General features: G+C 41.1%; 1 protein-coding gene across 4 annotated transcripts in view; it reads right to left on the reverse strand.

Moving 5' to 3' along the window:
- Positions 1-254: 254 nt before the first annotated feature.
- KIF20B (kinesin family member 20B) overlaps positions 255-24292 on the reverse strand; it is a 126526-nt gene continuing 102488 nt past the window's right edge. For 3 of the 4 annotated variants that reach the window (XM_089692770.1, XM_089692768.1, XM_089692767.1), the window contains 6 exons: positions 22778-22981; positions 18601-18669; positions 5031-5126; positions 2899-3019; positions 2649-2791; positions 255-644 (listed from right to left, as the gene is read on the reverse strand). In XM_089692770.1, the coding sequence (XP_089548896.1) occupies positions 567-644; positions 2649-2791; positions 2899-3019; positions 5031-5126; positions 18601-18669; positions 22778-22981 (711 nt within the window). In that variant the 3' untranslated portion in view covers positions 255-566. The remainder of the gene's footprint in view (positions 645-2648; positions 2792-2898; positions 3020-5030; positions 5127-18600; positions 18670-22777; positions 22982-24292) is intronic. The other variant, XM_089692769.1, reaches the window with a different exon arrangement.

Below are 24292 nucleotides of genomic sequence, written 5' to 3' on the forward strand. Positions count from 1 at the left end.
TTTTGTGTATAGTTGGAATTTATGTGATGTCTTTATAGTAGCGCACGGCTTATGATTTTATGTTTTATCACTAGGAATATTTGTACTGCTTGGTACTTATTCATTTATATTGCATATGTTCCATAATACTGCTCTAAACAAAAGAAAAGCTGTGGAATATGGGCGCGTGTGGTCACAATTTTACAGACCAAAGAGTAAAATAAAATCTAAGACCAGAACTCTAAATGACAATGAATAATTTTCAAGGCCAAAAATTGTGTTTAAACTTAAATTTTCATCAATGATACCAGTGAAATTTGCGATTTTACAGAATTTGTTTTGAAAAACAATAAGCAAAGGCTTTGCTATAAAGTAATATTGACAAAAGTTTACATTGTGGTGTATAAAGAAATGCACAATAACTATATTTAAATGGAAAAAAATAAGGAAATAAAATATTCCAACTATACACTTACTTACAATAATAAAATGTAGGTAATTAACATCTGTACAAAAACATAGGAAATAGGCATATCTACATGTGTTATATGAATACACCAGAAATAAAGAGTAGAAAAAGATCAGGTTTATTTAGCTGTTCTGGTTCTAAGCCTTCTCTTCATTATAAGGTGGTCACTTTCCTTTTCCTTAGTGTCCATAATGATCTATGGGAAAGCAAAAGAGCTGCATTAGTACTCTCTTTAATTTACCCAATGATATTACGAAACAATCAAAATACATTTAGAGAGCAAAATCACTCAAAATCTAAGGCAGACTGTTATGGTCATATAGAATAGGCATTCCACAGGTGATCAGCTTTTCTACATTCGCTTACAAAAAAAAAAAAAAAGAACCCACACAGGTATTTCTATTCTCGTACTATCTAAAGCATTTCTAAAGCCACAACATTTTAGAATTAAAGTGGTTGTAAACCTCAAACATGAAATATGAACAAAGCATACCTCTACTATATACTTGTCTCAATAAGAGCACCAAGTGTCATTTCTACCTGCTGCTTTATTCTTCTATCACTATAAATTACTTAGGACAAGTTTTTATGACACCAAGAGAAAAATGGTGACAGGGGAGGGAACTCCAGCAGATTGAAAGCCTCAGCTCTGCTCCTGCATGCTGTGTGGAAGGGTTGTGTCATTTCCTTCCAATCAGTTCTCAAAGCTCTCCTCACTGAGTTCTGCAGAGTGTAATCTCAGCTCTTCACCTTTTTTCTAACTCTCAGACATCTTTATAAATTCTGGCCTTTGAACCACTGTAGAGTAGACTGCAGGTAAAGAATTACAACTTATGTAGGAGGATTTTTTTTTTCATCTTTGTGTATCACCTGAGGCCAGCCAATTCACTGGGTATTTGTGTTTACAACCACTTTAAGGTACCCAAATACACTACATGACAGTCACCCATAATCTGTAATTTCAAGCAACAACTAGGTTTCCTGATGGATAATGAGGAAAGTCCTGGTCCTCAAGGGCTAGGTATCAGTCCATTAGCCCATAGCCTATTCTTCTACTGCCTTTAGAGTAAATTAACATACGCCTAAAATTTGATCATTCCACCATCTTCGTAAGGGGTATATTATTCTAAATCACTCAAGCAGGCATCAATAGCAAGATTTTGCCTTTCCAAGTTCACAGATAGTCATGGTCCTTAAAGCAAGCCCACCCTATCAAACCTGGGAACTACTACACAGCCACCAAACCTGTAAATGTTGTAGGTTAGGCAGTGCTCTTACATACTCACAATAGGAAATCCTAAGATTTAGCTGCACAAATCTAAATCCTCCTTATTTATTAATTAATATCACAGGCTTCCAAACATAAGAAAAAACACATAACCTTTCCTGAAATTCATATTCTACACTTAATGTTAACTTTTGTGAATGTGTTGCTGCTGGCTGTGACTGCAAGCAAACCTGGTTGACTACAGTTTATGCTTGTTTAATATAAACCGGGGCCCAAGGAATAACTGAAACTTGCAGTGGTATTACATTATCAGTAGTGGCTTTGTATAACCATATGATGAAATTGGTGTTGGGGGTGGAGGTAGGATTGCATGTTTTTGATGATTCTGGTGACTTATTCTTGACTAAATTGGCCTAATATAACAAGTGTATGAACTTAAAGTGGTTCTAAAGTCATAAGGTTTTTTTTTTTTTCTTTACCTTACTGCTTTCTATGCATTAAGACTAAAACCCTTTCAGTGCCTGTTTCTGGCTGAGTGCAGTGGAAGCCATTGCCTCACCCAGTGAGGGGGAAGTGGGGGCAGGTAGGTGTGTGTGTCAATGGACAAACCCGCATGTTTGCCACCATAGGAAGCGCTTCCTATGGTGGCATACACGGAAGAGGAGGAGCCTACAGCACGGGTGGGAGATCCCAGAAGAGGCGATTCAAAGCTGCTCTGTTATACCATTGCACAGAGCAAGCAAGTATACCCATGTTTTTTACCTTAGGAAAAAAAAATTAACTTTACAACCACTTTAAGATGTCAATATCTAAATTGAGGCTTTAGACATAACAATACCTGTCATACAACTTAACAGCTACTGTATGCCTGGTTCACATTGGTCTCACCTTGTAAGTGACCAAATGTCTTCTAATTTCACTTTTAAAAGAGAAAGTGGTACTTCCCAAGATACATTGTGATCATATACTTACTGCAGAAGCAGGGATGTCTAGTGGAGCTGAGATTTCAGCAGTGTACAACTTTCTCCTGGTCTTCTTAGGTTTACTCTCCTCTTTATTTCCAGAGATCATATCTGTCGTCTTCGGGGCCGCAATTGTTCCCAGCAATTTTTTGGCTTTGAAAGTAAACACAGTTAAATTTGAGCATTATCAATGAATGTAAAATCTACTGAGAATCAGAACAGCTCCTGAATGAAACTGAACATATCAGATGGGTTAATACCTTTATGCTGGAAAATCGAAGGAGAGCTCTGTAAGAATTCCCCAAGCCTTTGCAGGGTCCCATCTTTCTTTCGACTAGAGGCAGTGCTGGAAGTAGACGGCTGCTTTGTCAATGTTTGTTTCTGAAATAAAGATATATATCCCGTAATGTTTATGTGGGCATCACAGTTATTATTAAACAATTTTCAAATATAAATATTTAATACCAAAGAACCTCTGAATCAATGCAAACTATGACATTTGCTAATAAATACACAGTCAGCTATAGTGTGCCCAGAAGCCAAATTTTCTAAGAATACAGTATGCTAGCAATACAGTGGAAGGACTAATGGAGACCCATGGCTTAAACTTTTCACATTTCGGTCTACTACAGCATTATAGTTACTCATATAAATAACTTTGTAAGAAGCATTTACTCTCCTATCCTAGTTTTATTCTGCACTAAAACACCAGCATTGCTTCCCTTTGTCCTGTCCTGTGTTTCCTCATCTTTTGATGAATTTGTTGAAGTGGTCAGCCACACAAATCAAGTGAACATTCCCATTCTATGTTAGTATGAACCAGGCCTACTGAAGTTAGCAATAGAAACATACAGTAGAAAAATGACGGCAGAAAAAAAGACCTATTGGTCCATTATTATTATTTTTTTAATATATACATGTTTTTGTATTTTTTTGTTGTTTGTCTGAGTATAGATCTATGTTTGTCCCAAACATGTTTGAATTCACTTACTGTTGACTGATTCACTACCTTTGGTGGAAGCCTATTCCAAGCATCAAATAATTTTTCAGTAAAATAATACTTTCTAAGATTAGTTTTCAACTTTCCTCCAGTTAGTTTGTGGTTATGTCCCTGCTTCCCCTTGATCTTAGTTTCATATTGAAAATACTGTCCTCTTCAACCTTATCCCCCCCCGAATGTATTTAAAGGATTCAGTTAGGGAAGCACCAAAACACATCCGCCGAAAATAGCTCAATACAGGTGCCAATAACGAGAGAACTGGTCCCAGTGAGGAGCAGACCGACTATTTGGCTGGGGAGTTTGGGGGGCTGTGTGTACTGCAGAAGGCAGTGGGGTGGGGGGCGGCGGAGAAGGAGAATAGGTAAGCAGTGTATACAGACAGGCTTCCTCACTTGCCGCCGCTAAATGTCACTGCCAGTTTTTAAATGCAATTGCCGGCTTTTTTCTTCTTCACTATAGCTCAGTGACAGAGCAGTCATTCGCCCTGCCGTTAAAATTAAAAAAGGGCGGGGTCACCCAGTGACATTACCAAGTGGCCGCCCGCCCCTTTACTTTATGACAGCCCCTTCTCGGAGCTATAAAGTGAAGAAAAACACAAGCCGGCAACTGCATTTAAAAATCAGCAATGATATGTAGCAGCGGCAAGTGAGGGAGCCTGTCTATATACAGTGCTCCTCTCCTGCCCCCTCCTTGCACACACTGCCCCCCTGCCCACCCCCTCCCCCTAGAAAGAGGACCTCTCACTTACTTGCCGTCACATATGGGATTATTTTCCCCTATGTGATAGCAATAAAATCATAAGTTTAAAATAAAAAAATAAAAAAAAAATTGAGCCTCCTCACCTTCACACATGCAGACATTTCGGTTTTCGGCCAAGTGCATCCTGAAGTTTTGGTTTCAGCACCAGAATTTTCATTTTGGTGCACCACTAGTTTCAGTCATGTCTCCTCTTTCACTTCTTTCCTCCAGATTGTACAAATTAAGTTCCTGAAGTCTCTCCTGATATGTTTCAGTCCTCAGACCCTTCACCATTTTGTTACCCGTCTCTGGGCTTGTTCTAGCTTATCAATATCTTTCTGTAAGTGAAGTCTCCAGAACTGGACACCATATTCTGGTGGTGACCTATGTAATGATGTATCCTGGAATTTTGTTTACTAAATGAGCAAACATTGTGGCCAGGCAGTGGGGAAAGCAATCCGATTTTAAATACCCCCAAATCCTTTTCCTCTGTAGAGCTACCCAGCACTGTTCCATTATTTTTCACTGTGAAATTATTATTTTTCCCTAGGTGCATTATCTTACATTTAGAAACATTGAACTACAGTTTACACTGCTTTGACCAAAACTCTTTAAACTATTTATAACAAGCATCTACTGATGACGTATACAGACCTTTAATTCACTGCTATTGACAGCAGGGCTTGCCGTGGTGAATGGTGTCATTTTATTTGTTCTTGTATTTTTCCAGTTTTCATTTTTTACAATATCCTAAAAGCAAGATATATATTAATACAGGTATATGCACTTACAATATACGACTTATGACAACTTAAGAGAGAGCTCCCGGCAAGATGAAACTGCTAATATATGTAAAAACTACCTGCTCTAAGATCATGTAGTGCGCACCAGCAACTTTGGTCTGCTTCACCCAGCCTTCTTAGGCCCCATGCAAACAGGGTGTTGAAAAAAAAAAAAACTCTCCTAGAAGCCTTCCTCCTGGCAGCAGTGTTTTTGCAGAGCAAAAAACACCTGACACTTGTAAAAGTGTCTAGCGCTTTTCTTTTACAAGAATTTAGACGCGTTTGCAGGCGTCAAGCACTTGGGAGTTAATTCATGTTTTTGGCGAGAATAATTATTTATTTTGGCCACTGAAATGCATTAACACTCAAATGCTAAACATACCTAGCGTTCACAGGCACCAAACGTTTTTCTGCCAAAACGCTGCTGCTTTTCGATGCACTGGTCCTGGGTTTTTCTTCCTGTCTGTAAACACTCCTGTCACTAAAAGCTCCTAAAAGTCTATGTGTGCATGGGCACATTACGATAACATGGTGCGGCATAAAAAAAAATAAATGCCCGATGCCCTGAAAGTGGCTGCAAAAATGCCCTATGTGCATGAGGCCTTACCTACACCAAAATTATAGGCTCGGTGAGACAAGACCTGTAGCAAAACATTATAATAATGGCTAAAGAAATGAGTGCAAAGTTTAAAGTACGTTTTGTGGAGGGCATGTTGGTTTGCATTAAGCAACTGCAACAGATATTGATTTAGGAGGAACCCGTGGGAGACCAAATTACATATTTGTGTCCAAGACACACAAGGCAGAATTCACAAAGCATTACACAAGCATAAGACCTTTTTTTTATCCACCACTGAAATCCTTTATGCCTTAAAGAAGTTAGCTGAAATAACCATTGATATTTTTTAATAGCAGTCATCATCCTGGTGTGTTAGCTTTGTGAAATCATCCTATAGCAGTCTATTGTGGAAAAGTTTTGATCTCAGCTACAGGCCTCAAGATTTCTGGAGCAGAACTTTTTTTTTTTTTTTCCCCTAAGTAGTGCAACCAAAACAGAAAATCCTCTCTCTCTGCACTAAAAGGAAACTACAGTCCTCATCAACCACAGGGTATTGTAGTGAATGTTGGTGGGTACACTAGGCCTGTACATGTTGAATGCGTCTGACTGTCACAGTCTTCCCACCATTGCAAGTGGGGCTGAATTACATCACTGCTTCCTGAAGAAAACTACAGAAGGGATGTGCCAAGGGAATAGGAGGCATAGCAGCCACCGGTCTTACAGAAAGGAAACCAAAGAGAATTAAGGGTTTATTTTGAAAATGAACAGGCTATTTCAGAGCAACTACTGCGTAAACTAGAAGATGGATGACATATTCAGTAAAGGTAGGAAATCAGCAACATGAACATGTAAATACGTTTTTGCCCAGAGTTCTGCTTTACGCATATACTTTTTTTGGATTGGCAGATTAACAATGTTGTGCTTTGTCTGAGACTTTGGCATTCATCTCAACAAATGTTTGATAAATTTGAAACATATTTGTGCATGCTGCATACATTTTGGCTGTAATTTATGTAATAAATTCCTGCGATCGTTAGCGCTATTACAAAAATTATAGCCAAAATGTGTGCATTCCGTGAAAATGATTTAAAACAGACTCCTAGGTGTCAGTTTGCTTATACATGATAAAATGGATTATGCAAAATGATGAATAGAGCAATTCTGGTTAGTTTGTTAACAACCCCATCAAACCAAGGCACCACCATGCGCAGACACCCCGTGACACATAAAGAAGGAGGAATCCTCACTTTTCCTAACAAACATGCAACCATAAAGATAATGGTCAATGTATAAGATTGAAACACAGAACACTTTGCATGGCAACAGCATTCTGATGCAGTGTCATTAACGTTTTTTTATAATATTTTATCGTTTTTAGTATATCAATATTTCTGATCTCCAGGAGCATCTTTGCAGACACTTACTGCCCATATGCATGCATTCCAGTGATGGAGGAATTGTCTTAGGGCAAGTTTCTTGGTGACAAAGCCATACCTAGAAAAGGTGAATCCCAGCTATGACACTACCTACGTGGAATCTGCATACTCCCCATTTGTGCACATGGGTTTCCCTCCAGGTAGTCCAGTTTCCTCTCACACCCGAAAAACATGCCTGTAGGTAATTGGCACTAGTATGTATATGTATGCATGAGCGGTAGAGGCCTTAGATTGTAAGCTATTTGAAGGCACAGATTGATATGAAAGTCAATATATGTACAGCACTGCGCAAACAATACCTCTAATAAACAAATAATATAGGGCCACCTGCAGTCTCCATCAGAAGCCTGTGTGACAATGCAGAATACCACTCACAGCCAGGGAAGTGTCACATTATAACAGGAAATGCCTGAACATGGACCTTTCTAGCATGATCACCAGGAGGTCTTCAGGAACAAGTGTATCAAGGCCCTAAACCTGTAGAGCAGGGGTCTCCAAACTTTCTAAACAAAAGGGCCAGTTTGCTATCCTTCAGGCTATAGGGGGGCTGGACTGTGGCCAGTGGGTGTAGAAAATGTCCTAGCGTGGGAGCAAACAATACTTCATTATTGGTGTCAGTGGGAGGAACAGTGCCCCACTGTTGGTGTCAGCGGGAAGAATAGTACTCCTTCGTTTGTGTCAGTGGATGTAATTGTGAATGGCAGTGGGAATAGTACTCCTTCATTTGTGTCAGTGGATGGAATTGTGAATGGAATAATGCCCCATTGTTGGTGTCAGTGGATGGAATAATGCCCCATCGTTGGCGTTAGTGGGAGGAATATTTCCTTCTGTCGTCGTTGGTGTCAGTTGCAGATATTGTGGCCAAATGTTGCTGTCAGTAGGAGGATTAGCTCCTCGTATAGGTGGGAGAAATATTGCCCCAAGGGCCAGATAATGGCAAGCAAAGGGCCACATCCAGCCCCTGGGCCACAGTTTGGAGATCACTGCTGTAGAGCACAGCAGGACCTGGGAAGTGCCCAAGCAAGCCCAGTGCCTGAAGGACACATTACAGTCCAATTCCATGTCTTTCGCATAGCAGGTATCAATTTCAAGGCTATGCCGAGGCTCTACCGATTCCAGATACTGCATCTAAGAGCACTCTTTTGCTCCACATGAAACAATCTTGCAAGTAGAAAATTCTTGATAAAGAGAAGGGGAATGGTGATGCATTTAACCAGAGTGGTAAAGATAACTATTCTCCTAAAGACTGGTACACACAAGCAGTTTTGTTTTCGCTCAACCCAAATGTTAGAATTCAAAAGTTCAGTGGGGAGAACACAGTACTGACAGGGGGACCGACCACCCACGCCAGAACACATCTGAAGCGCTGATCGGATTCCGTTAGGCTACTGTTTTAACAGTATGCCTGTCCAATAGAAGCTGGATGTTGAGCCAGCTTCTGTCAGATAGGCTGCTGTACACATGGGCCAAATGTCGGGCGGTTTCTGTTGACTGACACCTTTTGTTTGCCATTCCCTGTCCAATTCTGTAATTTGTGAGCAGGAAAACCTAATATTGCAGAAGAAAACTACTATGCAATAAAATCTTCCTGCTCGCAAACTTTAGAATGTACACCAAGCTGCACATGTGTATGCCTCAGTCCCAGGATAAATTAACTTCCATGTTACATAGTTAGTCTGGCTGAAAAAAAAGACAAAAGTCCATCTGGTGTATGAAGGCGAGTTACATCATTCCAGTCAGACCAGTAAAGATGGCCGTAGATGATAAATCTGAAAGAAGACCGGCAAGGCGTTGATGCTGGTGAGGTAGCTCACAAACATTACATTGCTGGAGGTCAGGAGAATATAGGGGACTTTAGTTCCTCTCTAACATATATGCCAAACCTACAGATTGGCTTTACTGTAGTAACGCACAGCAATAAATAATACACTTGCAAACAGTATTCCTTTTATACTTGTTAAGATGACATTCAATAAATGTACATACTATATAAAAAAAACAGGGTTGACAGGGTACATTTCTGAAATTGTCTTTGTCGATTGCAAGAAGAGAAATATCTTCTTATAGACATTTTCTGGGTAAAGTACTTAAAAATAAGGGGCTTCAAGCGCATCACAATGCTTACAATAAGCACTTCAATTCCAGACATATTTTAGAGTGAGATGTGCTGTCATTGCAAAATGAGCAAAATAAACAGACCTATGCTGTGCATACAGAAGATAATGGGCAATAATGAATGTCAAATAGAAGATGGAACACTGAGTTCGCCATCACGCTGTAAGATTCAGGCAGATATCAATCGCAGTAAGGCATTTATATGCATTTGAAGTACTCTTCACTACAGTATGTCTGAGTACCATGGTACTTCGATACACAAGTAAATTCTGTGTACACATGAAAGTTACTTAACCCTTACATATAAGAAAAGGGCAGTAAACTAGCACAGATTCTAGTGTTAAGGTACAAAAAGCTTATCACCAATCACAAAAATCTCAAGCTTTTTAACATGTGTATTTAATTTCAAAAGTTTTTTTTAAATCTTCTAATCTGCAGCATTTGTGAAAAGAATGACTGATGATTCAACCATGAAAGTCTTTGCCAAGGCACTTTGGCACTTTCAACGCAAAAGTCATCTCATCAATGCAATCAATAAATTAAAGCCTTGTACACACAATGAGAATATCGGATGGATGACAGCTGTGTGAGCCAATGAGGAGAGAGAGACCCGCAGCTCTCATGCACATTGCTGGACCGCGATGGGTCTCAGGTAAGTATAGGGGAGCTGGGGGGGGGGGGGGGGCTGCACCCAGAAGGCTTTTAACCTTAATGAATAGAACAATCACTGCAGACCAATGCATTGTCCCATATATTGATTTAAACTATCTTCAATTGTATAAATAAATCTGGTGCGAAGGACAGCAGGGAGATCCAGCATTGTGAAAGAATTCTGAGTTCAAGAGAACTTGTGGATACCTAACATTGTATAGAAAATGCCTTCTATACAGGTACTATAAATGTATAATGTACAGTATGATTTAGGCTGAAGTAGTGTCAACTGGCACATACAGTAGCTAGGGTTGTATAGAGCATTGGGGGAGTCAATCATGTAGGATAGAAGAAATAATATTGCTCAGACGAGCCTCTCATGATATAGTTAAACTGAAGGCAACTAAACAAGCATAAAAATAAAACAATGATTGATGCTCAGTGTATTGGGTCTTCGCTCATGCCTAGTAACATGCAAGTGTTCATCAACATATAAACAGACCATGCAAATAAATCAGAATGCACTAAGCCGGAGAAATGCAAATAAGCATTAAGCAGATAAATTTAAAGTAGTGCACCACATGCAAAAATCTGTATCTCAAAGGTAGCATGCAAACATCAACAGCTGTGTGAAAGAACCATACAAAGCATGCAGCCAGCTAGAATGCGATCAAAAGCGGTTAAAATTGTAGTATCAATTAAATGAATAATCTTTCCACAGTATGTACTTAACCATCACGGTGCGGTTACTGTGTAATATTGTTAAAGAGAGGCTGGTTGATGTAAAGAGTTCACTGCGGTAGATACACAGCACAGAAAGTCAACTACTTGTGCCTGGCAGCATGTAATTAACACTAGAAAACCAACCAGGGCATACAAGTTGGTGGCTGAAAGTGATTGTAAACCCTCACTTTGTAAAACGATCCATTCAGTTTAAAATAGAAATGAAAGGCAAAATATTTGTGTATAGATATAAAAAAACTGGAAGGATAACCAGGAATTTCACACAAAGGAAGCAATACAGAGTACAGGATTCCTTTTCATACAAGTACATTGTACAGCAGGCACATATCAGGAATATGAAATGTTGGGTTTATATATTATTTAAGGGGAAAACCCATGTTGCTCCAGTAATAAAATACAGTGCCCACAATTAGCTATAACTCAATTAGGGCAAACAAAGGCATGTTTGCAGTATGGATCTCACCAAAATACCAGGTGCAGGATGTTACTATATCCATGGAGGAATCTATTCACAGAAATCACCATGGGGCTGAGAAAAGAGGATGGAAAGCTGGACAACCTCAGGGGATAAAGAGGCAGAATCTAAGGAGCATGCTGTTCCTACCACTCTTTACCCCTTAAGTGGGGGCATACTTTTTACAGGATTATTAGGAACAGGGTTACACCAGATAAGCGCACCACAGTCCTGGACCAGTAAAGCATTCTGCAGCACCTTGCACATAAGTAGAGAGACTAGCACCTTTAGGATCCATGCACACTAGATTAAAAAAATGTCAGTGCACTTGGCAGAAAAAAAACACGCTAATTTTGAGTGTTTTTTGTACTAGCGTTTAGGTGCATTTAGCTTTTTTTATGCCAGAAAACTGCTGTTAAAAATGCAAAACAGAAGGGTTTTTTTTTCTGCCTCTATACACTGGGCTTAAAATATGGCTCTAAACGACCTAATGTGCATGGACACATAGGGTAACATTAGTTGCTTCTACAGGCAAAATACTAAACTCCTCTAGGAGCAGCTTTAAGCCAGTGTGCATAGACCCTTAGGGATTGATTTACTAAAACTGGAGTATGCAAAATCTGGTGCAGCTGTGCATGGGAGCCAATCAGCTTCTAACTTCAGCTTGTTCATATACGCTTTGACTATGAAAATAAAACTGGAAGCTGATTGGTTTCTATAAAGAGCTGCACCAGATTTTGCACTCTCCAGCTTTAATCACCTTCCTTGAATATACTGGTGAAACTCGAAAAATTTGAATATCATGCAAAAGTTCATTTATTCCAGTAATGCAACTTAAAAGGTGAAACTAATATATGAGATAGACTCATTACATGCAAAGCAAGATAGTTCAAGCCGTGATTTGTCATAATTGTGATGATTATGGCTTACAGCTCATAAAAACCCCAAATCCACAATCTCAGAAAATTAGATTACGTGCAATCAATAAAACAAGGATTGTACATAGAACAATATTGGACCTCTGAAAAGTATAAGCATGCATATGTACTCAGTACTTGGTTTGGGCCCCTTTTGCAGCAATTACTGCCTCAATGCGGCGTGGCATGGAAGCTATCAGCCTGTGGCACTGCTGAATGTTATGGAAGACCAGGATGCTTCAATAGCGGCCTTCAGCTCTTCTGCATTGTTCGGTCTCATGTCTCTCATCGTTCTCTTGGCAATGCCCCATAGATTCTCTATGGGCTTCAGGTCAGGCGAGTTTCCTGGCCAATCAAGCACAGTAATCCCACGGTCATTGATGCGTTTGGCAGTATGGGCAGGTGCCAAGTCCTGCTGGAAAATGAAGTCAGCATCCCTATAAAGCTAGTTTGCGGAAGGAAGCATGAAGTGCTCCAAAATCTCCTGGTAGACGGCTGCGTTGATCCTGGACTTAATGAAGCACAGTGGACCAACACCAGCAGATGACATGGCTCCCCAAATCAACACAGACTGTGGAAACTTCACACTGGACTTCAAGCATCTTGCAGTGTGTGCCTCTCCATTCTTCCTCCATACTCTGGGTCCTTGGTTTCCAAATGAGATGCAAAAGTTGCTCTCATCACAAAAGAGGACTTTGGACCACTGAGCAACAGACCAGGTCTGTTTTTCTTTAGCCCAGGTAAGACGCTTCTGACGTTGCTTGTTGTTCAGGAGAGGCTTGACAAGAGGAATACGACATTTGAAGCCCATGTCCAGGATCTGTGTGTGGTGACTCTTGATGCACTGACTCCAGCCTCAGTCCACTCCTTGTGAAAGTACCCAACACTTTTGAATGGCCTTTTCCTGACAATCCTCTCAAGGCTGCGGTCATCCCTGCTGCTTGTACACCTTTTTCTTCCACACTTTTCCCTTCCACATAACTTTCTATTAATGTGCTTTGATACAGCACTTTGGGAACATCCAACTTCTTTTGTAATTACTTTTTGAGGCTTTCCCTCCTTATGGAGGGTGTCAATGATGGTCTTCTGCACAACTGTCAGGTCAGCAGTCTTTCCCATGATTGTGATTCCTACTGAACCAGACTGAGAGACCATTTAAAGGCTCAAGAACCCTTTGCAGGTGTTATGGCTTAATTAGCTGATTATAGTGGGACACTTTGAGCCTAGAATATTGCTCCTTTTCACTATATTCTAATTTTCTGAGATTGTGGATTTGGGGTTTTCATGAGCTGTAAGCCATAATCATCACAATTATGACAAATCACAGCTTGAACTATCTTTCTTTGCATGTAATGAGTCTATCTCATATATTAGTTTCACCTTTTAAGTTACATGACTGAAATAAATTAACTTTTGCACGATATTCTAATTTTTCGAGTTTCACCTGTAGTTCCAAATGACACATTATAGGCTGGCCATGGTTCTTCTAAGATGCAAAATAAGCCCCTTTATACGTCTCTAGGCAATAAAGAAACTTGGAAAAAAGGAATGTTAAGAATTAAAAAAAAAGGGTTTTGTTCTCTCAGAGGAGAGGTGATGTTCGTTTTCCTAGGACACCAACGAAAAACTTAGGCAGGCTGGGAGTTGGAGGGGTTATCCTAGGCTGTCCTTATAGCTTTCTTTACCATTTTCTAATCTAAAAGCATAACCCAATGTACTGGAAAACTTTTAGCATCTCTCTGGCAGGATATTATTTTTGTCTGTGTCCACAAAGGAAAGATTTGTACTTCCTTCCTGTCCAGGCAATGAGTGTCCAAAAAAAGAAAATAGAAAGACAAAAACATTTAAAGACAAACTGAATAATTTTATTACTGTAATGCAGTCAGGCTGCATATACCGTACTACAGTTGCCCGTTTTCCTGGTTAAAACACATTGTGCTGGCAATTACTAGGAGATTCAAAACAAATGCTCTGACACTCTAACAGCAGCCTAGCTCTCCAACACACCTCCTGGTTATTGCTCTGATCACCTGCTCTGCTCAAAGAACAAGAACTCTGTTGATTACAGCAGTGTCAAGTGGGCCCACAGGTGAAAGGACTGCAGGTATGCGTGAGAGAGCTGCAATCTGATTTTACTTGTACAAGTCTTTTAAACGGGTAAAAAAAGATGCCTACTATTAAGAAGGGGTTAACTAGACTCTCACCACAGCATTTTAAACCTTCCAGTACTTCTGTATTTTGGCTGGAGTTGGTCTTCAGTGTATACCAGTGGTCCTCCAACTGAGGCCTGGGGGGGCTAGATGCAGCCCTTCGCTTGTCTTTATCCGGCACTTGAGGTACTGTTCCTCATTGATATGAGACACTATTCTTCCTACTGACACCAATGATGGAGCACTATTCTTCCTACTGATACCAATGATGGGGAACCATTCTTCCTACTGACACCAACGACGGGGAACCATTCTTCCTACTGACACCAACGACGGGGCACCATTCTTCCTACTGACACCAACGACGGGGCACCATTCTTCCTACTGACACCAACGACGGGGCACCATTCTTCCTACTGACACCAACGACGGGGCACCATTCTTCCTACTGGCACCAACGACGGGGAACCATTCTTCCTACTGACAACAATAATTGGGTATTATTCTGTTGACACCAATAATGGGACCCTATTCCTTCTACCGACACCAATGATGGGGTCCCATTCCTTCCACTGACGCCAATGATGGGGCACTATTCTTCCTACTGATGCCAATGATGGGGTATTATTCTTCCTACTGACACCAATGATGGGGTATTATTCTTCCTACTGACACCAATGATGGGGTACTATTCCTCACACTGCCAATGATAGGGTACTATTTCTCCCACTTACACCAACCATGAGGTACTATTCTTCCCAATGACACCAACAATGGGGTACATTTCCTCCCACTGACGCAAACATCTGGCCACCCCAAAGTCCTATGCTTAAAGAAGTTTGGAGACCCCTGGTGTACACAATCCATAAGAGATAAAACAAAGTTTTCATTGTGCTCACATTACCCTCAATATTCAAAATAGCATGGAGAATGAAGCACATTTTTCCCTATTTTGATTGATCCTGCTTCTGGTCTGAACTAAAACATGGTAATCCATAAGAGATTTCAGAACAGCACTACAAAAGGACCTGTTCTACTTAATCTCCACAAGTACTCATAATTAAACATTATGATTAAGCAAAACCATGGGTGATCCTTTAAAGATGCATTCTGAATGCAGCACATATTTCTCCTAACAGACACAAACTTCCTTTTATGGTAATCATTAATGCGGATATCAAGCAGCAGTTTTTATAGATCAGTTCCAAAGGTGTGTTTTATGGATGAAAAGGTGGCTTATGATATAGTTAGTAACAGTATGAAAGTTGATAACAGTTCACAAAGAGCACCCATCCCAACAAGAACACAGACAATGTTTATTAAAGGCTATTATGCAAGGTAAAGTTTAATGCAAAATTAAACTAAAATCAGATGAAGCAAATATTTCTGAAATCAAACAGCTTGAGATACAGTATAATGTCAAGCAGTATACAGAGTCAGGGTCTACTGACACCGATTGCCAAAATACAGGAGTAAGTCACATCCTGACTATTTTAACCTGGAACCAGGAGTGACATCATACCATGGACAGTTTCCACTAATCTCTGCTGGGTTTCCTAATCATGGCAAAAAGATGTGTATAAGATACATTGCTTTTCACACAAAAACTATCCTCATTCATTAGATTTACTGCTCTACGGTGATGAAAGGTAAACTTGTAGGCAGGTGTAGTTTGCTGTGTCCACTGTAGGTGACATTGGTCCCAAGAGGTACCACAGCCTGGAGAAGAAATCAGGAGAAGCCTAGTTTCTCTATGGTTTCCTGGTCCCTGAAGGCAGTGTTCCAGTTGGCTGTGCTGCATCTAGGTGACCTTTGGTGGCCATCTTGGGTCAGCAGTGGCTTTATAAGTCCAGGTTCTGGTAGGCATTTGTGAGTGGGTAGAGCAGGATCACGTACCACATACCTATTAGGGACAGAACTAGTGACAGGGAAAGGTTCCTGACAAGGAAGGAAAGCATAAAAACTTCTCTGAACATCTTTCTGCTTGGGTGTGAGATGGTCACGCTGCACTCTGCCCCTGTGCCCCCTCCCCTCATCATCATCATCAAAGGCACTGTCAGTTCGGCTGAAACCTGCTTTTTATTCATTTTTGGGATCCCTGAGTGTTTCCACTTGGACAGTCTTCCCGCCGAGTTTGTTGTGACCATTTGCATTACTCTAGTACAAGCTCTTGCATTGCACTTGGAATGTGTTTATGATTGCCGCTTCACCCAACGTGCAAACTGCTCTGTGACTAAGGCCATAAAAAACATGGGCAATGCATTTTGATATTTTTGTTAACATGCTTATATTATAAATTGTGCAATTTAAATGGAAAGTTATGTCTTCTCTATGTGCCATGAGCCAACTCTAAATGTGGAAAATTATTGTAGACTTTACAAGGCAGTGAAAAGAACCTTTCTGGAAGGAAATATGGCAGCTGCTACAGTTAATTTGTTTTATCAAGCACATGGTCCATCGTGTTCATTTTCATCTCTGCCATTCTTATCTTTCCTTTACAATTTCAGAAGTCACTGACCAAGAACAAGTATGTGTATTATCAGATGTCAGGTCACCCGTAGGTAATTGCCTGCTGCAGGTCAGTGACTTACAAGTGAATATTACAGAACTGGAGTCCACAATGGCAGCAACTATGTTTCAGCCCTGAGCGGTGCAATTTTGGACTGTTAAAAGTGTTTGGATTAAAAAGGGGTGGGCAATTAATTTTCACAAGGGGCCACATGAGCAATTGGGACAGTTGTGGAAGGCCAAACTTAATTCTGCTCAATATTTATTTCAGACTTGGGAAGGTCTGTAAGTACAGAAGAATAGGAAGCAAACACCTTGAGCTAGGAATAATTAGGTACAACTGCCCACGAAAAAGGTCTCTTTCAGATGGGTGGTCGGGGGTGGTCACCCACCCAAATTGAAAAATAACAGCAGGATGGGGCTGTTCACATGCATGAAGCTGCCACAAAATCTTTAACTGGGCAGCAGAGTTTGACAAGCGGCACCGCTTGTCAAACTCATCTATTGGAGTTCAATAGGGCTATACTGCAACCTCGTGCAATGCATATAATTGTAGTGTGGTATTATATGGTTAACTCAGGTGGTGTGGAGGCGATATACACCTCCTCACTGTCTGTTAAATACCCTCTGAAAAACACAGAGGAAGCTGACAGGCTCAGAGAGAAATGCTGACAGTGGAGGCATCGAGGGCCAGATAGGGACAACGACAGAGCTGGATGTAGCCCTGGTGCCGCAGTTTTTCCATGTCTGGATTAAATTCTTGTTTGTCCTTCCGATTCTTGGACTAAAAGTTCAGCAGTTGTCTACTCCTGAGTCTGGCACCTACTGTATATATAAGAATAGGCAGTCAGTCCAAAACGCTGGTCATGCTAAATCTCTCCAGGGGTGTATCAGGTGCAAACATAATTTACATGGACCTTTTGGAACTAATTTATTTTGGCAGAGTGTTTATCTGCCAAGAAGAAAAAAAAACTGCAGTCCATGGAATGATGACATTGTAACTCTATGGCTTGGTCACAACAGAATTCACCTCTGATAGTTTACGTTAAATATCAAAATGCCAGCGTCATTCAATTTTCAAGTGCCATAAAGTGCTGGCTATGCTTCCCCCACAACCCAATCTATGAACATCTCCCCAGTAATTTTCAGATATGTATAGTAGCTACCTAAAAATTGATGGGAATATGGTAAGTGCTAACAATTTCTGCAACAAAATCACCAGTCAGTCACGGCACATGATGATGGCATACAAAAACAGAGACTGCTGCAAAATACAAACTTTTGTGGTGTAACAATTTCAATTATTCTGATGGAGTATTTCATTCTGTGGGAGATTGCCATCAATGCAATAGATTTGGTAGATATGAGATTTTCAATAAATGTTCTCCTTTTCCTTTCCCAAAGAGATCACACTGCATATGGCTACCTAGAATGCAGGTTCTAGTGCTGGCTTACACAAGAGAACAGTGATTATACAAAATGATCAAATGCACCTGGTTGGTCTTTCCCTCCAAGGTTTGTGTGCCAAGAATACATCTGTGGCCATAGCTATAAGAGAATTACTAGATCTATAGGTCTATGGCTTAAAGTGGAATTGTTCTTTAAGGCACTGACTCCAAAAAAGTGCACCAACCACTCAAAATTCCTCCATATGCCTGAGAATAGATGTACTCTTTGGTATATATCTTGTGATTCATAAATTGGTTGCAGCCAATGTGCCACTTAGATCCTTCTGCTGTAATCTTCAATGCATTTCACATATTTACAGTAAAAGAAAATAAAAAAGCTTGCATTTGGCTTCAGAAATATGCCACAGACGCTTTAATAAACATAGGAAACATATAATGTGAGTCTACAGAATGATTTCCGGGTTATTAATTCACCCACACTATGAAGGGAACTCAATACCTGACAAATGTTCCTAGTGTCATCTGACTCTTTACATCTAATTTTCCAGCAGCTTGAGAGCATTGTATGCTTAAAAGGAAATCAATTAGAGAAACAGATAATTATTACTGCAAAATTGTTTGACTTTGTTATGTCATTTATTTCTTCAGAGTACCACAAAAGCATTTCAGCCATGACTGGTTAAAATTACACTGCAGAAAAACCTTTAAAAACACAATCTAACCCAAAGTGCATTTCAAATCCCATTTTGCATCTAAGGAAAATGCATGAAGAACACCACTTAAAGGAAATACAAAGAATGCTATTACTAACCTACTGCAGATGCAGAAAATTCTGCTTTTGTCAAATAGGCCGCTTGTTGTGTGCTTGAAATAGAGCTAGAATCAGATGCAGAGATTGGTGTTAGAACTGGCTCCTGCCCCAGTGCAAGGGACGCATCATCACTCTGAGATTGAGTGTTGTGTGGGCCGTTGGTGGAATGGAAGTTCCCCTGCATATTTTACAATGGCTCCCTTTTGCCTGGTCTCTGCTATATGTGAGGGTATTCGTCTTTTGGGGAACTCATGGAGAAGGGTGAGGAATATAAGGGTACATGTGTAAAGAGAATGCAGCAACACAATTGTAAACTGTCCCTGTAGCAAATCCTTGTGGGGATAAGGCAGGAGAAAGCATTTGAGTATCCTATGAGGGCTTTAGAATGTTCAACCTGGTCATGCACCTGAGATTAAGCTCTTAGTGGTACATTTTAGAAAAGTTTACACTATAGTGAATACAATCCAAATATGACCCCAGTCAGGAAAGACCTTGTATCAGCAAAAGCAACACAATCAGTGTGAAGTCCTGAGTTTCCCTGAAAACGCAGGGGTTTGAACCCACAAAGTCAATGGGATTGAGGTGGTAAGGTGCATGGGATGCAACCCACAAGGGAAGGCAGGAATGAAGGCAAGGCCTATTCCCAGACTTGTGAGATAGAGCCACCAGATAAAGGTGAGGATGAAGTCAAGGCATCCTCCCAAGCACGTCAGTAATACCACAGGGACATTCTAGAATAAACCCACTGATGAAATGGCCTACCGAACCCCAACCTCAACTATAGGCCTTGAAGCTTCTTATTCCCCAAAACCAGCAGAGCATTGGTTGCCTTGGAGCAAGGAGCATGAATCTTGGCAGTACCACCAAGAGCAGTTGCATCATTAAGTACAGAACAGAGGACAGCATCCAGGCATCTAAAAAAAAATCCCCCGCAAGAGGTTGCAGATTATACATGGAAGGACCCATCCACAGGTAGATAGGTCCCAGGTCCTGAATATGCCTGTCCTGTGTATGGCAGTTCACCAGTGAGTGAAGCCCCTCAGGTGTGGGAAGAAGAAACTAACTCACAGCTCCTATAGGTGATTGAAGGATCACACCAGGGACAAAATAAGAGAGGTGGGTCAACATAGAAAGAACTTCCTCCTATGCCCAATGACAAGAGATTTGAGAGTATGCAGGCTATGGACAGAGGATTTCCTTGAAGAAAATAGTGGTTGCCCAGATGGTTTGGCTGAAGAAAGGGGTCCCAGGCATGGGAGGAACCCAAGCAGCATTAATCTGTATAGCAGGAGAGATTAGAAAGACAAGCTGAAGGAAGTGTCAGAGGCAAGGGATTAGCCAGTGAGCCTAAAGTGGCATTCTCTGCACCTGAATGCCAGATAGGCAAACTACCAAACAACCCACCAGGCTACGCAATCAGTCCCTCACTTGATGTGGGGATACATTTGCATGTGGGAGGCTTTTCAGAGGGTTTAGGCAGTCTGTCTTTGAGCCCCATGGGTTGTCAGAATCAGGCTCTGAAGCACTAACAGCAAAGTAGATGAAGAAGGGTGGGATTCAGTCAATGGTATGGATTGCTCTTAGAATCCCTGTCAGGATTTGTAAAAGTCCTGCTCTCACAATTCCTGCCAGTACTTCAACAGGACTTGCAGAAACCCTGCCAGGACTGCCATTGGTACTTACAGAATCCCTGCCAGGACTTCCAGACGTACATTGAAATGAAGCTGGGAATTTACTTTAACCATTCTCTTGCTTGTTGTCTGCCTTGACCCTTTGCCTGGACATAGATTACTGTCACTTCCAGCAGCCTGCCTCAACCCTTTGCTTGATTGCAACTTTGCTCTGGTCTCCTATCGCCAATCCATAGCCACCTTGCTCCCATTCACCCCTAGGTGGGGTGATCCTAATGCCGTGACCTGGTACCATCATGTATCAAAATCCATCTTCACCATCAGAAGCTCTGGTGAAAACTGGCTGGTGTTTAGACACCCCCCAAAGGTCAAGCAAGTCAGATGCTCTTTAGTTATGACATCTGTGTCCTAGCATCTTAACCACACTACTCTGCACACTCGCATGGACATCAAACCCAATGTGGGACATAAGTTTTGATGCTTGTAACAAGCCATCACACCTGAAGCATAAGGCTCCATTCATTGACTGATTGACAGTGCACAGCAGTGTCATATCCCCCTGTAGGTGTCAGTATAGCCCAACAAATTCTGAATTACTGTGTCCCTCAATAGAATAAAGAAAAGGATTTTACCATTGAGTACAAACATTCTATCATATTTCTTGTTCACTGAGGGATACAAGAAGTCTCTAACCTTCGGGATGACTAAAAGCAGTCCAAATGGAGAGAGGGCAAAAGCAAAGAACTGCTAACAGGCCTAACAAGAGAAACTGGGGAATAACTACAGTTCAAGAGACGCCTTAAGGACCAACAACAGAAGCTGGCACTGGATAGGGCTGCAACCTCCAACTGATCACAAACATAAGAAAAATGCATGCAAAAATGTTTTTTTTAAATTATTTTCAGCTCTGCTTTGAAAAGTCTAACTTCCATCCTCCAAGGGCATTAGCAAAACACAAACATGCTCATAGCAGAAGGGTTCATCCTGGGCTGGACTACAGTTTGTTTGTAGTGCCCAATCCTGCTGTAAGGGGCAGTATAACCCAAAGGAGAAAGACACTGTAATCCCTCACTAGACAAGAAAGAAAGTTGTATTTTAGCTATTTTAGATGTTTGTAATAGCCCAATCTTGTCTGTTCTAGAATGGGAACACATTTTCCAATAATAAAACCATAAAAAATTAAACAACTAGTTAAAGCAGGGTTCCACCTCAAAAAATAAAAATAAATAAATGAAAGAAAGTCAGCAGCTACAAAAACTGTAGTTGCTGACTTTTAAAAAACAGCCAATTACCTGTCCTTTGGTCCAGTGGTGTGCTCACCATGGCTGGTTTCACCAGCCGTCTTCTCTCCCTGGCGCCGGCATCTTCAGTGTGGGTACCCGGCTGTGACAGCTTGCGGCTTCACAGAAGGGTGCCCACTGCGCATGCGCAAGAAGCGCTCTGCTTTGTGAATGGCCCTGTAGTAAAGGGGGGGGGTATGGGGGAGAACAACCTCCGCTTCCGATCGCCTAGGTGATCTCAGCAGAAGTGGGAGCGGGTACCTGTCAAATTTGGGTACCCGCTCCCCAAAGGTGCCAATCCTTAATGGGGAGCAGGGGACAAAGGCTTAAAGTGGAACTTCACCTTTTGGGTGGTGCTCCGCTTTATGCGCTATGGCAAAAACCACCAAGCAGATGTGCAATTTTAATTTTTACAGATTTTTGGCACTGTAACAAACTCCTGGTAGGAAGCAAGTGTTTGTACTGAATGTACTATTGTAAGGCCATGTTATTTAACTGCTGATTCTTTATGTAGCCTGCTGTGCCTGCAATTTCCCCACTAAGAACAGAGGATGGTGTTTCCCAGTTTAAAACCCTAAAAGTGAAACAGTGGAAATCTTGCTTTCTTTGTCGAAGCTTCAAAGCTGAACAAGCAACAGCATTCTGTCAAAAGTCTGAGAAGTATGGTGTCCAGTAAGGATACAATTCCACATAATACAGTCACTTGAGTCAGTGACTGGACATTTTTCTTATTTAATAGTGTATGGAAAAACATGCCTGATTGCAGACTGCAAGAGTCATTTCACAAGTTTCTCAGTGATCTCACCAATTCACAATATTGTACATCTTTATCTAGGACATGCCTAATCAGTTTAGCTACTTTTTGAAAAATACCACTTGAAGCCACATGGTATTTGCCTTATGCGTTACATATGAACAATTTTGGAAATAGGCATTAGGACTAAATGAAATTACCTGCTCCATTTCACCACTCTTTCTCTTTCTTGATGTTCTAGTAATTCTCACAGTTATTGGCAAGTTGTCACCGTGATGTTTAACTTCCATTTTGTTTGGCTTTACTGGGCTAAATCTAATCTCCATCTGTGGTTTAGGGAACCTACTAGTTTTCCCATTTTCAGTTGAAATCATAGAGGAGTCCAAAACAGTTTCTGAACCATCCTGCAACAAGAAAAAAAAATTTAATTTTTAAGGTTTGCCCAAGTATCAATGACTGGGGTTACAGCTATTGAACAGTAATCTTTGCCGCGTCCACCTCTAACTGAAGCTGATTCATTAGATATAGCATACTCATACTGCCTCTTCAGAACTCGGTGACTATTACTCTCATGCGCAAGAGTAACGTCATAGCGGCTCAGCCATTGAAACAGCCGGAACCACAAATCCAGAAGGAAGACTGTAAAGATGGAAGCCCCGTCAGCAAGCCACTGGAGAGCTTCATTTTAAGGCAAGTCTTTTACAATGTGCTAGTATGTGATGCACACTAGCGCGATATATTACCTTGCAGGAGGATTTTTTTAATTAAACATTTAATACCCCTCAACATTGATTATGCTATTCGATAGATTGAGAAATCAACATTCTGTACAATGTGTGCTAATACTCAAAACTATATATCTTTGGGTCACAGTGACCCTCAACTGCAGGATGTAGCTTAAAGCGGAGTTCCAGTCACACTGTAAAAAATAAAAGTCAGCAGCAACAAAAACTGTATCTGCTGACCTAAAAAACAGCTACTCACCTGTCCCTCAATCCCGCGGTGTCCTTCCCCACAGCCCGTTTCACCAGCCATCTGGTGTTCCCAGCACCGACATCTTCAGTGTGGGCACCCGGCTGTGACACCTTGCAGCTTCACATCCGGGTGCACACTGTGCATGCACAAGTAGCGCTGTGCTTTCTGAATGGTCTCGTAGTCTTCCGGGACCTGTCACGTGTCCCAGAAGACTACACGGAGGAGGAAGGGGGTGTTGTGGAGTACAACTTACGCTTCTGATCGCCTAGGCTTCCCCTCCTGCTCCTCCACAAAGGTGCAGATCCTTAATAGGGAGCGAGGGAACAGTCTTTAAAGTGGAACTTCCTCTTTTGGGTGGAGCTCCGCTTTAAGCAAAACCACATACTGTATCACAATAAGAAAAGAAGGAAGATAAAACTAGAGTTAGACTAATGTATGATAAAAGCTAGTATCCATTTCGTAGAAGTTAAAGCAGTACTCTAAATGTACATGTTTCCCACAGCACTGGGTATAGTAGTTCTGCCAGGAAGTGTGTGTGTGTGGGGTGGCTGCTTCTCAGTCTGCACATCTCTTAAACAGTATGACAGATCATGGCGTCTGCTTAAGCTTGCTTGGCTTCTGTATAACTCTCCTTGCTGCCTACTTTGATACACTTCTGCTAACTCTCCTGCCGCTTTGCTAGCTATCTGTCCTGTTTGGAGGAATAACTATCGCAGCAACTTCAGGCTATGTGTCATCTA

This window comes from Staurois parvus, unplaced genomic scaffold (assembly GCF_062004578.1).
Source record: "Staurois parvus isolate SC_StPar_1 unplaced genomic scaffold, SC_StPar_1.0 ptg000604l, whole genome shotgun sequence".
NCBI classification, from domain to species: domain Eukaryota; kingdom Metazoa; phylum Chordata; class Amphibia; order Anura; family Ranidae; genus Staurois; species Staurois parvus.